The following is a 25493-nucleotide window of genomic DNA, read 5'->3' as shown; positions in this document are numbered from 1 at the left end:
CATAGGAGCCTTTAAAAAAAAAAAAAAACGTGGTTTCGTAATTTCCAAGAAAGGCATCTTGTGTGTACCTAATAAGACCGGCAAAGCTCGGATGGGATTAATTCCAGAATGGAAAAAGCAAGCATATCCACCCCCGTCACAAGTCACCGCACCCCATGAGATGATACAAATTAATTTCATTCGAGTCTTACCTATCTTATTAAGTACACAGAAGATGCCTTTCTTGGAAATAACGAAACCTCGTTTAACGCAGGATTCTTTTATTTCCACTTAACTGTACTTGGCATCTGAAAGGGTTGTTATGCACTCCTTCCAAAATGACTATTTTCTTGGGAATTTCACTCACTACTGGTCTGTCCCTCGCGCTGCAGTTCAGCTGTCATGTGACATGATGTCATTCAGATTCGTTATCAGACATCGGAAACAACCGTATATATCAAAAAGTTTGATAAAATTAAACTAAAAGTGATCAATGATTGATGGACAATTTGAACACAATTGTTGCAGAAATTACTTCAAAATCGCTGTTTTTCAATTCATGCAAGATCGGATGCAATAAAAACCGAAATAAACCGCTACAGAGGCCTAAGTAACTGACCTTAACCATCTCCATACTGGTAAACAGACAATCCATACTATTGTAAAACATATCATCTGAAAAACCAAAATTTCTGCCCAATACTGAAATATTGTCGGAGTTCACAGCACTTAAGTTTACATGAACAAGGACATAAAGTAGTTGAAATATACCACCATGTATCAATAGAAATTTAATTTAAAACTGAAGTAAAAATAGGTACATACAATTGTAAAAAAAAAAAAAAAAACACGCGCACGCGCGCGCGCGCGCACACACACACGCGCACGCGCACGCGCACACGCACACGCACACGCGCACGCGCACGCACACACACAGAGTTGGTTACAGGCAGCACAGTGCTTGTATTTAGACCTGATCCTGCTCAACTTCATGCACAGTAGTTCGACGAGTTCATTGTCAGAATATGTTCACTTTGGGAGGTATTGTGTCAGTTGTGGAACAGTATTCAGCACCATCAGATCTTAGTGTGATGTACGTCCCACTGCACAGTAAATCAGGGAAAGGGAACAATCATATGCTACTCTCCCTTCTACTGACTTGCCCTGTCCTCATTTGCACTGAACCAGTATCAGGTCTGAATACAAGCACTGTAGTTAAAATACACCACCAAAGTATACCACCCATGTTTCCATAGCAATTTAATTTAATACTGAATGAAAAAAGTACATACAATAACCCCGTCATTCACAACACCACCATACCTTTACCATGTTGGTTTAAACAGGGTATACACAACCATCACCACTATCATTCAAACTGCCACCTCCATTGTTACTGCCATCACCATACGTCCATCAGTTACAGACACCACTTTCCTCTTCATGGCGAGAAGTTAATCCATTACACTTGGAAGGATAGAAAGGAACAGTCTTACTACATACACAACAGTTAAGTTCTTAATATTCTCGTTGAAATAAATGAAAAAACGCTAAAAACAGTCATACTTGACATATAGGGCACAAAAACCTCTAAAATGAAAAGTACCGGCAGTCTTATTAAGGATCTACTACATAAGAAAAACTTACAGCTATTTCACCTTGGAATTGTAGAAGGTAGGATTAATTTTTTTTTCTTCCAGTTATTTAAACTGGTAACTAGACGCTTCTCCAATTTTTATTCATTGGGCGCACCATTAACCGAATGGCTAAAGTGTTTGGTTTTCAAGTTCGAAAATCAAGTAGAATTTGTGGTGGACAAAGAGTGTTTGGTGGTATGTTTTCGCGGGATACTTCTGTTTACCCTACTGCAGTATAACATTGCTCCATTAATCATAATATTGTGTCACGCAGTTCATTTTCTATGGTGCACAAAGGACGCCACCTTCGTGGAGACTGAAAGAACTACAAGCTTCAGCGCGTCGCCCAATATGATGGGGACACTTGAGTGAATGACGCAAGTGCTAGCCATTAGTAAAAAAATAATACTAATATCCATTTGTCTCAAATTCAAGCAAATTATATTGAAAACATATTTCCAACATCTTTCCTCTTTTTTTTCATTTTTCGTTATCTGCAATAATAATGCAGTTTGTCTATGGAGTCAGACTTCTGAATCATCCAGTCTTTATCTGTATCAAGTTGAATTGAGCAATCCGCATTCCTAGTATCGAAAGCGTCTTTTACAACACACATTTTCAAAACTGTGCAAGCAAGTGTTAAACTATAATATTTTCGCTGTAAGAAAAATCTTAATATAAACAATAGCACGTGACTGAAGTGAGACTTCATTGGCCACTGTTTGGCGACGTGTTCCCGCCTACTGTTGTACATTCTGTTTCATGTTAAACATTTCCCGTTACTCGTCAAGTAGGCCTCACTACTATGCATTCGTTTGCTTAGGAAATATTTACTTTATAATTACTCTAATTAAAACTCACAGAACTTATTATATACATTTAAGACTATTTGTTTTTCTCCGCTTTTGAGAGGGTTTCCACTCTTACGATTAATAACCACACACAACGAGGATCCAGAAGCCATACTTCAGTACCACGTGCTAACGTGAACGACAAGCTCAAGGGACGCCAACTTGTTACAAGAACAGACTACCTCGGTATTACTGTTTGTATTCATCCGCGTTCATAGTACATAACAAAATATAAAAGTAGCTTTTCTTTTACATATCGTTTTACATATGAGTGAAGTTATACGTTTCATTGTATTTAATAACTAGAATTCAATTTTTTATTTTCAAATAATACAAGATGATAGTTTCCAAATACAGACTATATTTTCCTGCGTCATGTGAGTGTTTCGACTGTGAGCCAATCACGGGTATGACAGCCACGTGCTTGTGTTTACATTAGGATTTTTCTTACAGCGAAAACAGTATACAGTCTTCTAGCATGCAATTTGCCGCAGCTTATGTGAACTGCGCGTTAGGTCTTCATAATTTCAATGCAGGCAATCTTTCTATCCAGCATCGTACCTGCAATCTGTAGGGATTAATGCAGATTTGTAGTGGAAATAAATTCGACATTTACCTTTTAAAATAATTTAAGATTCCTAGGGTTATTCATCATCGAGCAAACCGCTAAAAACCGAGATCTGATTGGCCGGCCTCAGAACTAAAGCCTATAACCTCAAAATGCAGTTCCAATGTTTTACCACAGGGCCGCCTTGTCTAGAAAGTGGGCTAAGGGGTACGTTCCTTACAAGAGGAGTAGAAATAGAATATTCTACTCCTCTTGGTTCCTTATCGGGTATTGAACATCTGCAGGAATCTGAATGAAGTAGGAGGTAGGCCTATGCATATTAAAGCTAAAGTAATTAAGTGATTATCTCCATTCTACATTAAAATAGTGAAGCTTGCTAGTCCAGCACAGCTTACTTCTCACATATTACACAATACTCATAAATAAGTGTTGCATAAATTTATGTAGTTTTTGAACTCAAGCACGTTCGTATTTCTTTCTGACAATCCTGTGCTTTAATCATAGATGGTTTCAAACTCTTGTTTACATCAGGAACTAGGTTGGCTGGTACATGGAATAACTGCCCTGCCGCTCCAATCAGCCCGCGGTTATCAGTGATGGTGTTCATATCGAGTTATTTTAGTTTTTGAATTTACAGTACATTCTAAGCATCATGAATACGGAAGTGCATGTATGATAAATATGTACATTTTAACGAACAGGCCTACCAGTAGTATCACTTTTGTTTGTGATTATTCATGGCAGCTTTAAACACTCAAAGCTTTATGATCAGGGTAGTAGGGACGGCTCTGCCACTGCTTCATCTAGTGGTCATATACCAAACTCCCTCGCTCCAAAATCCCAAAATATTTGCCGAGAGGTTACGACAACGATGGGTGAAAGAGGAAATTTCCTTCTCTTTCTAAAAATCCTGCATCAACATATAGATTCTGAAACAAATTGAGAATCCCTGTCGTGTGATCAGCAAAACGCCAGGCCTACACCTGAAACAGAACCTCATACTGATAAAACCATTAGTGGGATTCGAACCCAAGACTCATTTTCACGCAGAATCAAAGAACTACATTGTAATTATCGGAATCATCATAAAATACCGGCACCTCGATAGTCATTCCATATGCCTTCCAAAAGGAAGGATTCCGCTGGAAAAAAAAAATCGGGGGAAAAGGTCGCTGCTGGTATGGTAGGAAGCCACTTTCCTTTCGGAGTAACGTGCATGGGAATATTTACTGTTTCACGCAATAACATCTCAAGGCAGCCATCGTCTCCTCCAATTGTTTCAAGCACTGCACAGCCATGACCCATATCCAGAGAACCGGAGAGAACAATGAATAGTAGTGATACCGCACTGTTCCAGGTGGACGCGGACTTGGCTCACATTGCTATAAAAGCTTTCCGGGATGTCTGAAGGCCAATTCGATAGTGGTCGGTTCCATATGCAGTAGTGTTTTCAAGTACTACTTCATTGAAACAGTTCTCAATACACAGTCATGGTTATTAACTCTTGAGGTTTAATAGCTATATGGGCCATTGTGAAGTTTAATGAAGTCGATTTACAGACGCAACCACCAATATACATTTGCTGGACAGCATATCACGCAAGCCATTTCCTACCAATGATTAATTTGGAATGGGTTAGGTACACAGCAACGTATGTTAGCATACGGTATCACAAAGCGATATCCTTTTTCCTGCCAAAGATATATATTTTACCTACAAATCCAGAGCGCTGCAAACAAGACTTTACACTGGTAATGCCGCTAGCCACTCTGTTCGCTGGCGAAGTAACATTTTAGAGTTTTGAGTCCTCGTAAAACAGATCGCTGCAACGTAATTCCTGCGCTAACAGCCTTGAATATTTGACTTCGTACTTCACATCAATCTTGTTCGCACATCGTAAAAAGTTTGTGAGGGCTCTTTTCATAGTCTTTTTCATAATTTAAAAAGGAGACCGTTTCACGTCACTTCTTGCACTGGTCAAAGACATTGCTTAGGCCTTAGACGGTCGAGTAGCTTCCGGAAAAGTAGCCGAAATTTATGCTAACATTCCACGTATGACTTTCTCCCTAAGATGTCTGACCGCGAAACGAGCGGGCTAGGGGGGTTCAAATCTTGTTTGGGACAAGTTACTTGACAGTTTTTCCTGGTTTTCTCCTCAATCCATTAAGAGCAAATGCTGGATAACTTTCGGGTTAGACCCTGGTCTCATTACATTGGCATTATCTCCTTCATATCACTCAGACGCTAGATAAACTAATTTTCGCTCAGACATCTCCACAATGGATATTCATTGTTCAGTAGTGTATCTAACCATGATTTTTTTTTTTTTTACGAAAACGGCCCTTTTTTAATTAGAACGAAACTGACTACCGTATGATGATCTGAATCCAGTTTTGTCTGTCCTCAGACTGGCATCACTGTGCCTCTTCCTTGTCAATTGCCGGCGATTTGCTAAACGTTAGCGCGGTCATGTCTTGTTTGCCGCGCTCAGTATATGTGAACCTAATACTCGTGTGTGAATTTTTCATGGGATAACCTAGCTTCATTTTATCAATCTAGTGAGCAGATCACTGCTCGCCCTTAATCCGATGCAGAAAACCGGAAACAATCTTTTGGAGACAAGTTGATATAGGGTTTCCATTGACATCTCTTGCATTATATTATGATATAGCCTACTATCCTGAAAGGGAGAACGAAACCTTGCTCTACGTCCAACTCAGATGCATTCCCAACTCACACCAGCTGACTACGCCGAGGTTCGCTGATTATCTAGGTTTCAAGAAGACAACCCCATTCGTTCCCATACTTTGATTAAAAATACTTCGTGATTGTACGTTAAGTTACAACGGTTACTATGGCAACAACAAATTACGGCCAGTTATGATTTGTGACGCAGTAGCGTTGTTGCCCGTTTTCATTCTATGAACAAAGCCGTGCTTGTTTGTACAATGTAGTTACTGCGTGCGTACAATATGTCTGTACTTGATAACTGAGATTTTGAGATTTTATTATACAACGCCTAAGTCACTTCTGAATTATAAACTTTGCATTGACATGAGCAAGAAGACACTCCTTGATAGAAGTCTGCACAGTAAATATAGGATGAGTAAAAGATTAGTAAACTTTTTACATATGTAATACATTAACAACACTATATGAACCATAGTGGGCTAAACGCTATATACCAAAAACTGTGAAAACAAGGGTTAAAATGAAGTGAATACCATAATTTAATGAAACATTTAGCAAGTAATATATATATATATATATATATATATATACATATATAGTTGGTTATTTAACGACGCTGTATCAACTACGAGGTTGTTTAGCGTCGATGAGATTGGTGATAGTGAGATGGTATTTGGCGAAATGAGACAGATTCGCCATAGATTACCTGGCATTCACCTTACGGTTGGGGAGAGCCTCGGAAAAAACCCAACCAGGTAATCAGCTTAAGCGGGGATCGAACCCGCGCCCGAGCGCAACTTCAGATCGGCAGGCAAGCGCCTTAACCGACTGAGCCAAGTAATATAAAATATGCACATTAAAACTGAATGATATGTCAATCTTCATTAAATTGTGGTATTCATTTAACTTTATAACTCTTGGTTTCTCCGTTTCTAATAAATGGCGTTTGGCCCACTATGGCTCTGAACCCTTCACATACTGTATGTAGTTAAACGATAGAAACGCGTTACCTACTGAATAAAGAAACACAACAGCTCTTCCGTCCTTGACGACACAGCTACGCCAGGTACTTCCCGTGTTTCACTAAAACATAAAACTTCCTTTCCGAACTACTTTAGTCATATCACGCACTGGCGATTATTGCTTAAAAATAGTGAACAATTTTAAAAAGCTTGGTGTAATCAACAAAGACTTTATAAATTTTATGCGCGACCGAATTTACTTCTATGAAATATGCTCGCTTAATAATAAAACCATCCTATTCAAGTGCGCAACATTTGAAGATCCAAGTGCAGTATGAAAGAAATTACGAGAAAAGTTTGCATAGATATTCGCTAAGACTTTCAGTAGGCTACTATTTGGACAGACTGCCACACATCCTAGGAACCCTCAAATAAATGAAGAAATGTGTGTTCTATTGTTACTCGATTCGTTTACGCAAGATAACTTCCAGTAAAAATACAAGATCAAAACATTTCAGTAATTCTCTGGAGCAAAGTAGTTTTCCAAATTTAAAACATCCACAGAAATTAGCACTATCGATTTTAATACCGGAAATTCGGGATAGGACGTGATGGAATGAAAGATTTCAAGGAAAATATATCTTCATCTCCTAACACTCTTCTACACAAACGACATGAAGTTAATGTAGTTTATAAAATCAATCCCGGACAAATTTGGAGACTCTTAGAACCCCAGCCAAAAAAAAGAGTATCGGGGCTTCAAAGTCTATGCATGCCAAGAGATTCGCGTTTATATTATAATAAAGAAGTCTCTAACCCACATTAAGATTGAACTCAGAGTATGAGTTTGTCTTAATCTGTAATCACGCAAAATAAAATTTTAAAATTTTCAGAATATCTTCAATGACATAGGAATGGTCAAATTCCAGTTTAAATAAAGTTCAGTTTCTTCCGCCGGAATAAAATTATGATACGAAGTTAATGCAAGCGAGACTCGGTTGTGAATTATTAAATAAAATGTGTATTACACAAAACAGCAGCAATATTTCAGTCTGTTTTAGTGTAGCCGTATTTACAACAATTCATACCACCTTTCTAGCAGTTTACACGATATTGCCAATTTAGCAACTGTTTTTCTGTGAAAATTTCTTTTAAATTTTCTACTGCTTAAATTGGAATTTAGCGACTTTCTGAACACACTCTGGCTACAAAAATAAAACATTCTCTATCGATAATAAAGACTCTAGCGAATCTTTAACTACAGTTTGGAGACATTCCCAATAGTTGTCGCCCTATTAGTGTTCTTCCCATTTTTTCCAAGATTTTTGAACGCCTTCTACTTCCTTGACTTCGAGATTCAATAAACCCCACTATTCCCAACACTCAATTTGGATTTAGATCTTCACATTATCAATCTCAATTTGAGAAATATCAAACTAATTCTGGAAAATTTTGGTAAACTATTAATGAAGCGACAGACAAATGTGAACCAAAATCGTACCATATTAGGGACTTTAACCCTTTGCAGCACAAACAGCACAAATGTAATTTTTTATGTTTCTTCATTCAGAATTATTCCAACAGGACACAGCGAGAGTTGCGTTACGTGTATTCGATACTATTCAGGTAGGAATTGTTATAAACTTTAGACCACGGCATGCACTTGCTTACAAGTGGTTTTTAAAGAATCCGGAGGTTCATTGCCGCCCTCACATAGCCCGTCATTGGTCCCTAGCCTATGCAAGTTTGATTCAATCCGTACGATCATATTCCACCTCCCTCAAATCCATTTTGATATTATCCTCCCATCTACATCTATGCCTCCCCAAAGGTCTTTTTCCCCTTCAGATCTCCCAACTAACACACTACATGCATTTTTCGATTCACCCATACGTGCTACCTACCCTGCCCATCTCAAACGTCTGGATTTAATGTTCACAATTATGTTAGGTGAAGAATACAATGCGTGCAATTCTGCGTTGTGTAACTTTCTCCATTCTCCTGTAACTTCAATCTCTCTTAGCCTCAAATACTTTTCTAAGCACTTTATTCTTCTCCACAGTGAACCTCTGTTCCTCTTGCAAAGTGATAGTCCAAGTTTTACAACACCATGAATTAGCTAAATTTTAACACGAATGTATCAAAATATCATTCCAATACCTCTGAAACATATTTCACGATGTAAAAATCTGACCAAGCTACGACTAGAAACAAGTGTACTCAACTTTGCACCACTGTTACACGCATGTAACAATCTTACGGAAAAATGTAATTACAAAATTTAAAAAAACTACCGTTTACTTAACAGAAGTGGAACGAAATCTTTCCAAAGCATGTTGCGTGAAGTATTCGTGCAATCTTATGATCCCAGCTGGTTCTTATTATAGTATATTAATCCTCTACCATGAAAAACTCGTACATGTTTACAAGTTTAACTTGAAAAAGAAAGTATTCATAAATTACAAAATATAACCCTATCCTATTGGAAGTCACTAATGAAATCATAAAAGATATATCTGACAGTATATCAAACTCATGTGGGTTAGAATGTTAATACAGTAACTATGATTTAAATAATTTTAAAATTTACAAAAACGTTAAAAACTAGAGACTCCAGCCAGAACAAATCTCAGAGTCTCAAGTCAACTTTCAACTTTAGGGGTAATCTTCACTAGAGTGCTAACTAATTCTTGCTCGTATATGAATCGTTGTGAAGTACATTTCTAAAAATATATATACTGTAGCAATTAGAACAGAACACATCCAGAATTTTATTGCAGTACGCAATCCCCACCTTCATTGAGACTAGAAGTTCGGAATTGGGAACAGAAAGGACATGGATTTCAAAGGACAAATAGGATCTTTGGATATAGCTAATAGTAAAAAACTCTGGAAGCACATCCAACGCCTGCAGAATATTGTGAAGTCTAATTTTATGCGGAAAAACCGTATTACCCGAATTATTCTGGATGTTACCTAAGTAGAACTAAAAATTACAATGTTACCAGCAAAAAAAAAATATATATATTAATTTGAGATACATGACGCAATTTATAAGCGGAAATTTAACGCAGACTACCTTAGGAGGAAAGGTCCTAACGGTCATCGTAATCCAATTAATCGCGATTCCAATTTTAAACTATGTACTGGTAGCAAAAAAACTATAATCTGATTAAATATACCACGCACGTCACAATTATTTGTTTCGAACCCGTCATCATGGCAACAGTACATAAAAACAGCAAACCATAACATGCGCCGTTGACAATCTTACACCTGCATACCACTCGTTTCACGTGTGCCTTTATTTTTGTTCAATTTATTTTCCTGAGATTCCCTTATAACGGAAGTTTGTCCGTGCGTTTGAGAAGATAATAGGAGAATATTTATCACACATTCATTTATTATATTAGACTACTCACTAATATTGAACATGCAACAGGTTGCTCGGATCTTGAGAAGCAATTATGTTTAAAATGATTTAATAAAATTCGAAATGAAGTCATGTCATTACAGCCTGAAATATTTACACTGAAATGAGATTTTAGCAAGGACACCAAAGCTGAATTTACACCAACTACATGTGCTAATGTAGTGCGCAATTTGACAATGCTGACTTGAAATGCAGAGTCCAAAGTAATTTCAATAGAAGTTCTAGCTGTATACATCCTGCGCTGTGCTTGTCCAGACGGTCTCCTGAGCTGAATAACATAAGTCAACCCACGCTTCGTTTGGCGACACGGTGTGAATAGAAATGTGACCATTGATATTTCCTCCTGTGCCACGTCGAGACAAGCTTCACTAGTGTTAACTAATTCTTATGACCGTCATACAACCAACAGCGTTCCGCCACAGATACTCCTGGAACCTCATCCTCATCACGTGAACCTGTTTTATAGCGGACGTACAAGCAGCGATCTACTGCGTCCTCGACAGCCGGATGAATGTTTCACACTGACGTTAATCAATTGCGGGACCAAGTTCCTCTTGGATGCAGCAAATGTGAAACAGAAATGGTTACATTCCTTTACCAAGTGCAAAGATTTATTTAAATTTGCATTCATCCTATGGATATCCGAACTAATATTAAATCTTAGTACAAAAGTTGCACAACAAGCGTAGGATGTGTAAATCCCGTTAGGTGAGCAGTAAACGAATATAAGAAATGCATTTAGAATTGCTTAGAAACAAAGATCGGAAGTCAGATGGAGCTCTTCTTCTACGCTTTTCTGCTTTTCCTTGGGAAATACAAATATAAGCAGAGGTTACATTGTTGACATTTACAATGCAGATGTTCATTGTAAGTATCGATACTTCAGAGAAAAAGATATACGTGAAAATGTAAAATTAATATACAGGGTGTTTCCGAGGTGGTGTTACAAACTTTCAGGGATGATGATGACGAAGGGCACATGTATCAATTTGAGATAAGGAACCCTGGTCCGAAAATGACCGAGTCGAAAGTTATAAGCAAAAATAGTTGTGGAAATGAAATAATTTTATTCCTCTGTACACCTTATTTATGTGTATTTATCTGTACATCTTACACATACTGTATTCATCTGAAGTTGTTTACGTTGTCTACTTGCACTATTCCATTCAGTGCGCTGTGTGAGGGATGGGGACAGAAAACTAAACTAAAGCAATGCAGATAGCGTAATGTGTAACGGACAAGGTCTGTTCTGATATGCACGTCTGTAGACAGCAGTGTATGTGTATAAGTTGCAGTGTCCAGTAGATCAGTCCTAGTGAAATGGAGGAGTACACGAGAGCGAAATAAGCAGACCTGATTTTCGAATACGGATGAGCCAATGGGAACAGTAGACAAGCACACAGATTGTATCGGGACAAGTACCCACGTAGGAGACATCCGGCCCATACCATCTTTCCACGACTGTTCCAAAGGTTAAGGGAAGGAGGGCATGAGGTGCCAAATTACAAATTTCATTTCCCCGCAACTATTTTTGCTTATAACTTTCGACTCAGTCATTTCCGGACCATGGTTCCTATCTCAAATTGATACATGTGCCCTTCGCCATCATCCCTGAAAGTTTGTAACACCACCTCGGAAACACCCTATATAGGCCTACTGTACAATCTTAGGAGAACATGACAGGCTGTTACACGCGAAATACCCTTCTAAAAACTTCCATTGATTTCGAGTTTAGATTTACACGTCAACGAATTTCTGATACACAACACCGCTCTGTTTTTCCATTTGTTTTGTCTGTTGCCTTTTCTGTCTGTATATAAATCATGGGTTGTAACTAAACAATAAGATATATTCAAGGTGCACATTAGATGCAAAATAAAGGTACTCTTCCCTAATCGTGTGAACCGGCGCTACCCGAAGTGAACTTGCACAAATTCACGCTACAGGAAATCTGACATTTTTTTGTGATCGACATTTTTTATGATTTACATATGAAACTACACCGGACCTGACTGGCGCGTCAGCAGTATCTACATCGCTACTCTGGCGGCAGGCGCGCCAATCTTCACCCAGTCCAAGGCCACGGAACGGACCGGCCGAGTTACGAACGCGCTGCACTATGTATACAATTGGAACAAGAAAACAACGTGGCACTGGTAACTGAATTGTAGATCTATCGATTTCCTGAAGGATATATACGCAGAGTTGTGATGGCTATTGCTGAAATATATCTTAAAAGCACAAGTTAAAAATAAAGCTATACGAAAAGATGCTGAATAAAATCGAGAATATCAGACATTTGTAAATGCGACGATACAAAACTTATATACAAAAGAACTAAAAAAAAAAAAAGCTGTAACTAAATGTAGCAAGCTGAAGCCACTGTAGTTAGCATTTCAATTTTTCTACAAAAAAATTATGGACATGTAAGACTGTCGCTTAAATCATTCCTTTCAAGTTAATGGATTATCAAGCAGTTGTTCCTAGGCCGTCACTACCTATGCCTCGTATGTTACAGTTTTCAGAGCTCTTCACAATTCTTCACACTATGTACAGGAAAAGACAAAAAAAAATATATATATAATAAGTCCAAGCATTAGCAAAGGCACAGAGATATAACCAAAAACCAATGTGTGGTTCAGGTAACACAGGTAAGCATATATTGCAGACACTATTGCGTGTAAACGTGACATTAAAACGCAATGAAATTGGAGTGCTCGGCCGAAAAATATACAGAGGTTTATAGAACTCACAAACTGGATTTTGGCTTTTCATACTAGCTCAGAGACAAATCATGTTCCACAACACTCACATATTGTAACAATAAAATTTAAAGTACTTACCCACGCACCAAGACCCATCCAAATTCTTCACTTCTTCAGTCTTCCTAGTCGTCAAATTCTGCACATGTAAACAGTCTTCACATCAAAATTAAAGACGAGAATATGAAATCACATTCTTTACTTTCAAAATCATTATGCAAATAACGATTTTGTTACTTTCTGACCACAAACTAGGCACCCCATAATATTCCAGTAATTTCTATAAATAAGGTTTCAATACATCTGAACACTTGTCGAAATATTGTAATAAAATTCAGCACAGTCAACAAAAACACTGCATACATATAAGGTCAAACTTATGAATTCCAGAGTAACATAACATGTTAATGAGAAGTGCCGACGAGAGAATATTACAGTTCGGCTGAGACAAAGTGCAACATTTTAAAAACGGTGCTGAGGTTTCTATGAATATAACTTAGCAGCAGTAAGTAAGTGGCAAAATGTTTTTCCTCTGCTAAAAGCAAAAACTGAACTAATGTACGAGTCTCAGATAATCCAAAGAGTGAATACTTTAGATAATTCAGAGTATTGTGAATATAGTAGACACTATTTAATAAACTTGTCTGCAATTTCGAAACGTGAAAGTCACACCACGAGAATAAATCTAAAACTGGCTGTTCATGAGTATGAAACGTTTCGTTCATTTCAGACAATTTAAATCGTGACTACTTCTAGTAGGTTTCACAGCTTGATTAAAATTATGTGCGAGTACTTATTTCCGGTAAGTAATTCCTCTATCACTCAGACTTATTGGATTTCATCAAATTGAAATTTTTCGTCTTCATTATTTTAAAGTACATTTAACATTCTGTAGATTCATAATCCACAACGTGTTTAGACAATCACATATCAAGCGAAAGCAAATCCTCCTTTAATAGGTTAGTGTGCAAGACTTCTCTGTTACGTTCTTACCGGGGATACCTACGTGTATATTGCTGCATTTTCACGTTTACATATCCCTGCGATTCTGGGCTTTACGTGAAGAAAATTACATAATTTTCGGAACGTGAATCAAAGAGGGATGCTTACATTAAAAGGATCGGCGCACCAACCTTCACCTCGAACACAGATCATCACACTGAAACAGTATAGAGTAGACTCAGTAGAGAAACCATAATCAAGAAGTAATCGCTCGTATTATTGTGGCTTCCGTGCTAATTAATTCCAGCAATATTCGAAGCAGAATCACAGTCTAGTATACACAGTCACGAAGCTCAATACGTAGGGAATATGCATCCATAGATAGTTGCTAACCACTAGGATCGCTACTATCACCTCATCACAGACAATGCGAAATAGTACTGGCACAGTCTATTGTTCCTAGTACCCTCAACAAGTTGAGCTTCGTGACTGTATATACGAGACTGTGGTAGAATATCGAAGATGTTGAACAGAAACCTCGCAAGACAATAGCACATTATGCAACGAGCCTATAATGATAGTAATTAAGAAGCGAGTATGGATGTTTATAAAACGAGCGCAAGCGAGTTTCATAATTTTCATACGAGCTTCTTAATTACCATTATAGGCGAGTTTTATACGACTTTTTATGCTCGACCATATTTCTAACTTGAAATTATTCAGATGTAACTTATACATTTCATTTGTATCTGACAAGATCGGAAGTGACCTTGTTCTAGGTCGTGAATTGTGAGATGTGCGCAGACGCGAAAGTACTGATTTTTTCCGAGGAACAATAATGTCATTGACCTTGTGTAATCCCGTTAAACTTGGTATAACCTTGATTATTGAATTCGACATTGGAAAACGAGATGACAAATTGAATTTATTTGAATATTATTTACAATTAACGCTAATTATTATAGTAACAACATAATCTTCTGCGACAGTATTGGATTTCCAGTCTCTGTGACTTTTCGCTAATTCTCTTTCGATTGCATATCCGAGAATAATCGATACTTGCGGTTTTATAACGGTACAAAGCTGACTTGTTATTGGCTGAACACCTGTAAGCTGAGATGTCATTGGCTGAAAACACCTGTACTTTAATGAGTAGGTGTACTTTAATGACATGCATTAAAGGACTGCTACCCGGTGTATAATTACTACATTTCGGCATGGTCGAGCATAAAATATTTTAAAGGAGAACGAAAAAAAAAAATCTTGATGGCCACCGGCGTAGCTCAGTGGGCTGAAGCACTAGCCTGCTGATCCAGAGATGCGCTCGGGCGTGGGTTCGATTCCCGCTTGGGCCGATTACCTGGTTGGGTTTTTTCCGAGGTTTTCCCCAATCGTAAAGGCAAATGTCAGGTAATCTATGACGAATCCTCTGCCTTTTTTCTCGCCAAATACCATCTCACTAACATCAATCTCATCAAAGCTTAACCTACTAGTCGATATAGCGTCGTTAAATAACCAAGTAAAAATATCTTTATAACTAACAAATATCCGACATAAGAGCGTATTTAAATATCTTCTTTTAAAGTTTATATCCATGCCCGGACATAAGATGTGTTTGCAGAAGACATTGGAAAGACATTTTCGATAGAGATAAAGTGAAATATCATTGTTCATTTTTCAACACCATCGATATTTTAATTTAACTTTCTAAATATGACTTTAGAAATTTGTCCGAATTTTGTAACAGTTACTTTATGTAGCATGATTTCGAGATTTTGATCTTCTGAATCGTCCTCAATCTCAGGACATTTGAAAATTACATCGACTGGAAAGAAAATGAAAGCATACGGAGGAAAATCGAGAATGTGTACTTCTGAGAGAATTTTGGATTTCGTCAAAGTAATAAATGATTTCATGGAAAACGAGAAAAATATTTTTCACAGAAATACAGCAGTTGTAGTTATTTCTTTGGAAGGAGGAAGGCATCGATAACAAAGAAAAGTCCAGTTAACACTTTTGGGCTCCTTTTAAAGAGGAAGCATTCTGATTAAATAATTACGCTTCAATGCTTACAGGTGTTTGTTATTAATAATTCCTTAGTGTTCTCACAGCATATATTGGTCTCATTTTCTACATGTTTTAATGTAATTCTGGAATATTCAATCGATTTTGCATGCAACTTAGAAGCATGATTATTAATATTTTCACATTTATTCAATAACATGCTTACGTCTGCTAGTAAGATGATTAATTTTACATCATACGTTATTTATGCAAGAATTTAAGCGCTTTGTTAGCCAAGGTTAATGTAAATTTATTTATTGATCGGCTATTTATCGATGCTGTATCAACTGCGCGGTGCTATAGCATCCACGGAATTTATCATGGCGATATGAGATGTGAACTTATTTAAACGAATGAATCCGAGAATTCGCTATAAGTTTGCCTAACGTTCACCTTACATTTCGGGGAATTCCCAAGCAAGTAAAAAGGCCAAGCAGGATATGAAGTCACGTCCGAACGCTTAATTTAGCTGGGAAATAGCCTTACTCCCGTCTGCTGCTGCAAGGGTGCACCAATTCCGTTCATTCGAAGTACGAAAGAAAATACTCGTGCATAAACTCGGCAGGTAAGTGTCCCACAACACTCCAGTACTCGCGTGGCATACATTTGTAATCCACTGATGTTTATTATGTTATCACATCTCCGGTTTCAGTGCTGATATCGTGAAATTTTCAGTACCTTCCTGTTACAGTTTAGCCCTGATTTATGGAGTGTTCGGAAATAATTGTGACTCTCATGTGTAGTAATGTACTTGTTTTTAGATTGGGTTACAATTGTAATCCGTGCGAATGCTAACGCCAGTGTTTTTAAGAAGTGATAATAATAATAATAATAATAATAATAATAATAATAATAATAATAATAGTGGCCTTCGTAACCGGATTTCACTATCTATCGTAGCTCCCCAAGTGCATCACGATGCTGGGCAGGCACCGGTCCCATACTCTGGTCGAAATTTCATGCGAAAATTTCTTCCCTCATGAGGACTCGAACAAGCGCACATTCCGTAACGCGAATCCTAGGCAGGATGCCTTAGACCAAGACGCCACGGCACGGGACAAGTACGAATACAAAGACATAATTTTCGATTTTATTTGTAATCTGAATTATTTCTACACGCCTTTCATAAACATCTCTACACATATTTTCAATTGTTGCAGTGGTTATTTTATCTTGCAATATAATTGATTGCGAGGACATATTTGATAATATAGAACAATGACTTCTCATATGAAACAGACATGTACTTGAACCCAACAGTGACAAGTTTAAGGAGTAGGAGATAACCCTAGAATGTAGTTTTTAATAACTAACAGTTAAGTCTATATTATAATAATAACAATACAGTTTTAAATTAAATTCTTTGCATCACAATACCACTCATTATATTGACATCACTGATTTAAATATTAAATTTCAAATAGAGTTACACTGTTATATCACAAACTGTTAGATGAATTACAAAATTTAATCCGCGCGAGTACTGGCGTCACAAATTATGGAGCGAGTACTGAAGGGTTAAAAACAAGGTATGTCCGTCCTTTGTCTTGTCCTGCCCGTCTCGATTCTCCAATGCAATCCCCATGGACTACAGTGGCTTAATTTGGACAAAATTAGAAGCTTACGATTATGTAACTTCACATTAGTTTCGTCACTAGCCTTAGGTTCGTAATGAATAAAAGACTAGTCTATCCTGTCATTAATTTAAGAATTCTTAACAGTAAACTTGTTATGTGCGGTTTTCTTCCTCCTCGCAGAACCTAGAGTGTATGAGTAGACTGCTATCATGACAGCATGAGGTGAGTATGCACTGTATGCCTACGTAACCTCATTGGGATGTCACTGGTGTTCTTGCCATTCTCATCTCCTCCCGTCTCTGCGTGGTACGAAGGTTTTTTCCTGATACCCACAACTTGTTCAACAATCGTAACTACTGTGAAATTATCAGGATAGAGATTATGCATTTTACTTTATAGTTTTTAATATAGTTTTAAATCAAAGTTGCTTTGAGCTGACACACAAAAAATAACATAAAACTATAGGAACTTAACTGATTCGTGGCCATTTACCGGTCATAAGTACGTGCCAAGTAACAATGAACAGTTCGACATTAAAATTCTGCTAACGCTCGTAATAATTAACGCTGGTTTTAACATACATCATCAAAATTCTTGAAACATCCTGTGTCAAACATTCCAAAAGTCTAAACCCTGCTGAATAAAGAAAAAAAGAGCGACATTTCGTTCACCTGTTCCACATAAGCTACAACCACAGTCTAGTATATACAGTCACGAAGCTTGAGTTGTTGAGGGTACTAGGAACAATAGACTGTGCCGGTACTATTTCCAATTTTCTTCGATGAGGCGATAGTAGCGATCCTAGTGGTTAGCAACTATCTATGGATGCATATTCCCTACGTATTGAGCTTCGTGATTGCGATTGATTGTGCTACACTGTGGAAGTGAATAAGCTTAAACAAATTATTTTCGTTCTGAAAACAAAGTAAAAACACTTCATTCCAATTATGTTACACTCCTTACTCAAGTCTAACCATAATCGTTCGGATATAAGTAACACAAAAATTAAACTTTCGAAACTGCCCAGTCATGTGGTGACCATGACGAACACATAATCAAAGACAAAACATGCTTATTATTTGTCACTCAGAAAGATAGATTTATCTGAACTTCCGTCATCGAGAACGTAATCCTCCGCCAGAGAGTTTGTGATTACCTACAATGATTCATCAATTTCTTCCCGCAAAAAAATAAAATACGTAGATGTGAATCTGCTGAACGAAAAAAAGTTTCGTAAGGTAAACCGTGAACATTCCGTGTTATAAACTACTTACTACAGTAATCAACAGGTGTGATACGCCGGTCATTGTCCCAGTTACATAGAAACTGGGTACGTACTTGCAACGTTGGCAAGTTATATGAAGACATCTCAGAGCGGTTTTTCTTTTAACGGTAAAGCACTTTGTAAATGTAGCCTGTTCAGTGACGTCACGACAATATCGGTTGGAGAGGAGAGATTTAGATGTAATATGATATCCCACAAAATTTTCGACATTTCTTAAATGCATTAAGTTTTAGTAACTTTTTTTCTTGCATTCTGGAACTGACATGACATGAAGCTGGAGCTGTTTGGGTGTTAAGCGATCACGAAAAATTATGAGGTAGCCTCAATTTTCCATTTTGTCACTGCTACAATAAAAAAAAAAATGTAGGTTGAGGTTATAGGAATCAAAGGTGACCGACACTATAGTACTATCAATGTTGAACTTAAAGCAGTAATGTTATTAAATAAATATTCATTGCTTAAGATATCTCACTAAAACCACATTACTTTTACATTCATTCCTGTTATTAATTTCATTCGTTACTTTTGCTACATATGAAATGTATACACAATATAGAATCTGAATAAATTTGGTGAATTTGTTGTCGAATAGCTTCACTCTCCTGATTAGCATTTCAAATCGTGCCAACCGAAGTTACAAAATGACTATCGTGATATTCTTAACATGCGTGTATTCGAGGAAGTGTTACCAGTACTAAAGTGCAGCTAGAAAATCACTAAAGAAGTTGATCAACTAATGGGGGAAAAATGTTTAAGTTACAATTCAGTAGGCCTACTTCAAGTTACAATGTACAAGCCTATACTGGTAGACTAAATCGTCCTGTTGATTTAATTGAATTATGTGGTTAATGGTCACTAAGGATTCATTTAAGAACTATGAAACAGTGTTTCATTCAAGACATTATATAATTCAATTATTAACAGAAATTATATTACCATGTCGAATGCAACCGTACTTAATTATTGCCAATGTGAGGCGTCCATTTCCAAATGCGCTCTTGTCCATAAATTTTCGAAATTGAGATATTGGTATCCCTGCATTTAGGTGATCATTCCCTATCTAAATATACAAGTCTTACAATTCCAAAACTCTTTTAAACCTGTATAAAAAGCATTTGAAAATTACGAACAGGTTGTTCACAACAGAGAATCAATCATGGCTGACTATAGCAGTAGTCATCAGTACAGGAACAAATGGAATCTTGTCCAATGGCGGAGCTTATGAAGAATGTGATATTTACTTCCAAAAGTTCCTTTGTCCATTTCTCACTTGGATTTGTCATCTTAGGTTTAATGATTAATTGTACAGAGAATTAAAAATCTTTATACAATAATTGAATGTTTCTGTTAGTAGTACCACAGTCTATTATATACAGTCGCGAAGCTCAATATGTAGTAGAAATGCAAACATGGGTAGTTGCCCACCACTAGGATCGCTACTATCGCCTCATCGCCGATCTCTCTCCTAGTAGACGACAAAATATGTTACACTTTCGTTGTGTTCTTTTGGAAAAATTAATACCTTCCTTCCATTATTGAAATATTAAATGCATAAAGTTAATTTATTATTTTAATGAAGTATATTAAATTCCACCATAAACTCGAAGATACCTGCAAGAAATAGGTTAATATTATTTTTGTTTGTGCAAAACGAACTGAAATTTACTATAATCGCTTCACTCATTCAAGATTATAGCGATAATTAACTGTCAAACCAATAAATATTAATTTGCATTTCCTTTTCAATAATAATGCAAATATGAATTAATGGAGTAAATTATGTGTACCGGTACTTGTAGTGTAGGCTTACGTAGTTAAAGTGGGACGAGGTTAAGCAATAATAATCACACCAGAATTGTAAATAAAACGTGATCAATAAATTTTATTATGACAGACTTTTTCTACGTCTCTAGTAAAGTAACAAATAAAAATAACAACAAAATTAACAGCTATAATTAAAAACATATCCTTTGAAAAAAAAGTATCCCTAAGCAATAATAATCCCACCAGAATTGAAAATAAAACGTGATCAATAAATTTCATTAAAACAAACTTAATTTTTCTAAGTCTCTAGTAAAATATTATTATACCAATTATTGTATTTTAGCCATTAACATTTTCATTACAAACAATAACGAACATTTCACAAGCATCAATGTGAAGTACGCAACGTGCTAGCACTCGATGGAAATACGACACAGTCCAAAGTCGACCGTGGACAGTTGTTGTTTCTAGTTGCTAACCGCTTGGAGCGCTTTATCACGAGATTTGCAACAAAAAAAAAATCACCTCAAGCTTCGCGACTGTATATAGTAGACTGTGGTAGTACCTCAATAGGCACAGAGCATTAGAAACAAATTTGAACGACCAGTACAGCTGTGAAATATATTCAAATTTGTCTTGTTTTGTTGAGGTAAGTGGTGCATTGTAGGCTTTTATTTCTCTTATCGTACTTTATTTTTACTCACATATTCTCAGTTTAATCATTGCATTAATTATTACGTTTTAATTCATCATAGCTTTTATCAAGAATATGGATTAACGACAGCAGCCGTCTACAAGTTTTGAGAGTGAGGTTAGGCGAGTATCTGGTGCAGTGACACCCTAACTTAAGGGAAAGGATCCATCGCTTACTGAGCTGCACTTTGAAGAGGCCTGTGCTAACTCGCAATAGTTGGAATTTTACAAACACCTTAAGACTGTCATTGATGTTCAATTTCAGTTGCTATCTGAAGATGAAAATGAGGGGGTTTTCATGGAAATTCTTGAAACTACTAATGGGTAGAGAAATTGTAAATGCTATTTGCTATTAATAGGTAACTATGATTTATCAAAATTCTGAATTGTATTCCATTCATTTTTCATTAATCTTGTGTAAATTTTATTGATGGTCTTTCTTCTTTGCCTTAGTGGAGATGACCGAAGTATACATTTCTGTTATTTAGGCTTCTAAATTGCTTTTATTTTTCAGTAATTGTATATTAAGCAAGATAACTTAGATTATTATTATTATTATTATTATTTTATTATTATTATTATTATTATTATTATTATTATTATTATATTCTTTTCAGTCAGTAATAAAATGCTGCAAGAACAAAATGCCCCTTGTCCATTTCAAACAGTTCCAAAATCGCCCTTGTCCATAAGACAATTCCAAAACGACACCTTGTCCAAGTAAATAACCTTATTTTCAACAAAACCAATAAGAATTTGAAGTTAATTCTTTCAGAATGCCGTTCTTCAGTCATGAAAATAAAGTTCCATTAACATTTTCCAATCAAAAATATAAATAAAAAGTTTTTATCACATTCCCTAAAATTAAACAGCATGGACAAGGATCCTTTTGGAAATGGACGCCTCATATACAGTATGCTACTTACAACACTTCGATGCGTAATGCTTTTAAGACTTAGTGGTTGAATTCCAAGTTTTCAGCAACAATCTTACTTTCACCGAGTACGAATGCAAAAATGACCAGTGTAAAGTTTTATGATCCACGAATTTCTCAACCTTCAATGAATAAACATGATCCACGCAACTGCAAATAGGTTCGGTACTTCATAGGCCCTACCTATTTTAAGAATTGTTCTCAAACAGAAATCCAATGTCATATTCAAATCTCCTTTATCACACAATGTACTGCTCATTAAAATTTTAATTACTATTTTAATCGGCTTATAACTACATGTAGTTACTCATGAACATTGGATACAAACAAAACACGACAGCAGGATACGACAAACACGGATGTATTCTGAGGAAAACTTCACTAATTCCAGCTGTCCAGGTATACTATACCGAGCTTGATTTCATCATCAAGTATTAGGATTGTTCTTTCGCTCTACGGCTCTCCAACCTCGAGAGATTTGAAACAGGGATTCTCAAAAACGGCACGAAGCTAAAAAAACAAATATGCATTTACTTGAGGGTAACACTACAGACATGAAGCGTTAAGTTAATATTTCACCAAAACAACTCTATTTTCGCACAAATATGCGTAATTCAATACAACTATTTACTTGTTTGTATACAAAGTATTGGAAAAATTATTGTGATGTTGAAAAAATCTGTTTCGATATGGTTTCAGACATGTCTTATAGCATGTAGGGTATGTAAAACGATTTCTTCGAACTACTGGGCGAATTTTGTTCATTTTCAGATGTGCAGATCCGTTTAATTGTGTACGATATGCAATATATATATATATATATATATATATATATATATATATATATAATTTTTAGTAAAAGACTGTCCTTGAACAGAAAACTATTAATGAAATTTTGAACGAATTAATAAGTCTTAATTTTAAATCAGAAAAACTTACGCAAGATTTTTTGCAGAAGGTTTGGACATAAGGAAACTACGGTATATGAACCTTATGTTCCTAGACGCCAGGTAGGTCTATTGCAGAAATTATATGCAGACTTAATTCTACTTTTCGTTGCGAATTTTCTTAGAGTCTAAAATTTCACACACCACACTTGGCTAGGCTAGGTATAATCACTAAGTAGCCTTCGTGAACGATAGCTTCATTATTACTGAATAGAGCATTTGCTACGAGTGAAAACCACTTCTGAATACAGAGTTCCATTGGGGTGTATATTAAAACCGATTTAAATTCTGATTGTCTTTCAAATGACGACTCAAGGAAATAACTTGAAACATTAAACTATTTTTGTTATTGGCAACATGAGAAAAGAACTGAATTATCGTGAATCGCATAAAATTTGCGATATCGTAAAACTTTAATGTCTGAATTTGATATCGAAATAAAGATTACTTAAATATCATTTAGAGACTCGTTATTCGAAGTTACTATCACACTGAGTTACAACCAGAACTTTCTGCGGCAAAACAGTTCAACCATCTTATACTACGTTAAAATATGTAATAAATTATCGCAACAGAAATATGCACGAACGGCAGATTTCGAATTTGTTTTCTGGAAACAATTTTAAGAACATAATGAACGATGTTCGTGCTTTAGATTTGCGGCACGTAACAGAGCATTCCCACGATACAGGGCTCCAGTCAAAATTAGACTGCCATTTCTCGCTCATGTTGAATTAAGACACTGCATAAACTCTGTAATTTAAGGCGTCGTTAAATAAAATGATACCGTCGACTAAACATGAAAATACATGAATAAATTCACGTCGTATTGTATTTAGATTACGAAAGGTATTCGACTAAATTAACAGAAGAAAATTACTCGAAATCTTACGCAACAAAAATTTTCCAAATTCACTTTTCCAGGTAATAAGTAAAATATATTAAAATAATGAAATAAAAATTAAATTGTACTCCAAATTTTCACATCTGCACATATAAACAGAGATATAAAAATGATGTGGAATTAGTCTCAAAACTACTAACTCGCACAGAACTTATTTACCTGTCACAAAACAAAACATCGCACAGAACTTATTTACCTGTCACAAAACAAAACAATCACTTCCTTTAACTGCGAATCGCACTAAAGCAGTAACAATGAACCCTACCATTACGAAGGCATTAAACATTTTCAGGTGAGAATTCACGTCAACTTGTTTGTTTTATGTGAAAATATTTGCCAGTCTCATAAAATTTCAAGGAAAAGACTTCGAAGTACCCATACACTAATGTAGTAGGGTAATGAAAGTGTGCACGAAGTATTGTTCTGTAAGTTTTTACCTTCATACAAGCGAGAGAAAGTGAGCATGTGGAACGAATTGGAAAACAGGCTTCACTGAACTCTGAGGGATCTAGGACAGGTACTACTTCCAACTCCACGTAAGTTCCTGGTGCTAAATCATGTGCTAAATTTTTACCAAACACTGTACCGGTACTCTAAACACTGCGTCAGTGGTAAAGAACACGTGCAAACTCTATTCATTGTAACTGGGTTACAATACAATATAAAGGTTTTATCAATAAGAGCTGTATGCACTCGTTCGTCTCTAGCACGAGTTGGTAGAAATTTGTTTCTTAGTTTCTTTCGCCACGTTTCACCTCCTTTCATAATCTCCTATGAGAAATTTAGGTATGGACAAACACTTCACAGGGACACATTACGGGGCTCCCTAGTCAGGAGTCAGAACAGCAAAGGACAACAGCTGAGAAAACAAGACAGCACGCGACAAAGAAACATCTCCATTCCGGATCAGCTTACTTAATACCCCAAGGGTGAAACCCAACAATTCCCCTCCCCCATTACTACATAAACTAGTGGATTATGGTGATTTTCTAGTTTGCAGGTTGAATTTTGTTTGCCAACTTCGTTTCGAATTTGGGTACTCAGAAATAATACAACTGGTAGTGATTTTATAACATGTTGGCAGCAGTGACAAGTCGGTAGTTTAAATTCTGAAAATTCAAATTGTTCCAATTTTTTGATCGATTACTGGAAGCTAGTGAAATCTGACATACTAATAATTAATTAATATCAGGATTAATATGAATACATAATAGTTATTGTATGTGTTGTGGTTACAATTCAAGATTATAGTCAGGTAAGCTAAGTGTAAATAAATATTTCGTGTGATACAGGCCTTGGGTAATCGACAGAAATACCATTTCATATTTTAATTAATTTCTTTCGTGTTTAGACTTTTATTACAATAATGGAGTAAATATTCTTAAGCATACATTTCAACGTGGCATTCGGTTTTGGAATTCGTACTAATCATTTCACGTGATCAAACAAAATACACTTTTAGGTTAGGTCTCGTGAATCGTGAACTGTTTAATCAAAGCA

General features: G+C 36.3%; 1 protein-coding gene across 3 annotated transcripts in view; it reads right to left on the bottom strand.

Moving 5' to 3' along the window:
• LOC138707849 (uncharacterized) overlaps positions 1 to 25493 on the bottom strand; it is a 66983-nt gene that overhangs the window by 21145 nt on the left and 20345 nt on the right. Inside the window, exon 1 of one of the 3 annotated variants that reach the window (XM_069837828.1) lies at positions 12965 to 12997. The exons of 1 other annotated variant lie outside the window; for it this stretch is intronic. In XM_069837828.1, coding sequence (XP_069693929.1) covers positions 12965 to 12982 — 18 coding nt within the window. In that variant the 5' untranslated portion in view covers positions 12983 to 12997. Of the gene's footprint in view, positions 1 to 1302; positions 1327 to 12964; positions 12998 to 25493 lie in introns of those variants that run through there. One more of the 3 variants, XM_069837829.1, reaches the window with a different exon arrangement.

This window comes from Periplaneta americana, chromosome 10 (assembly GCF_040183065.1).
Source record: "Periplaneta americana isolate PAMFEO1 chromosome 10, P.americana_PAMFEO1_priV1, whole genome shotgun sequence".
NCBI lineage: Eukaryota > Metazoa > Arthropoda > Insecta > Blattodea > Blattidae > Periplaneta > Periplaneta americana.
Note: the sequence above shows the minus strand (reverse complement) of the source record. Positions and strands in the feature narration are given on the sequence as shown.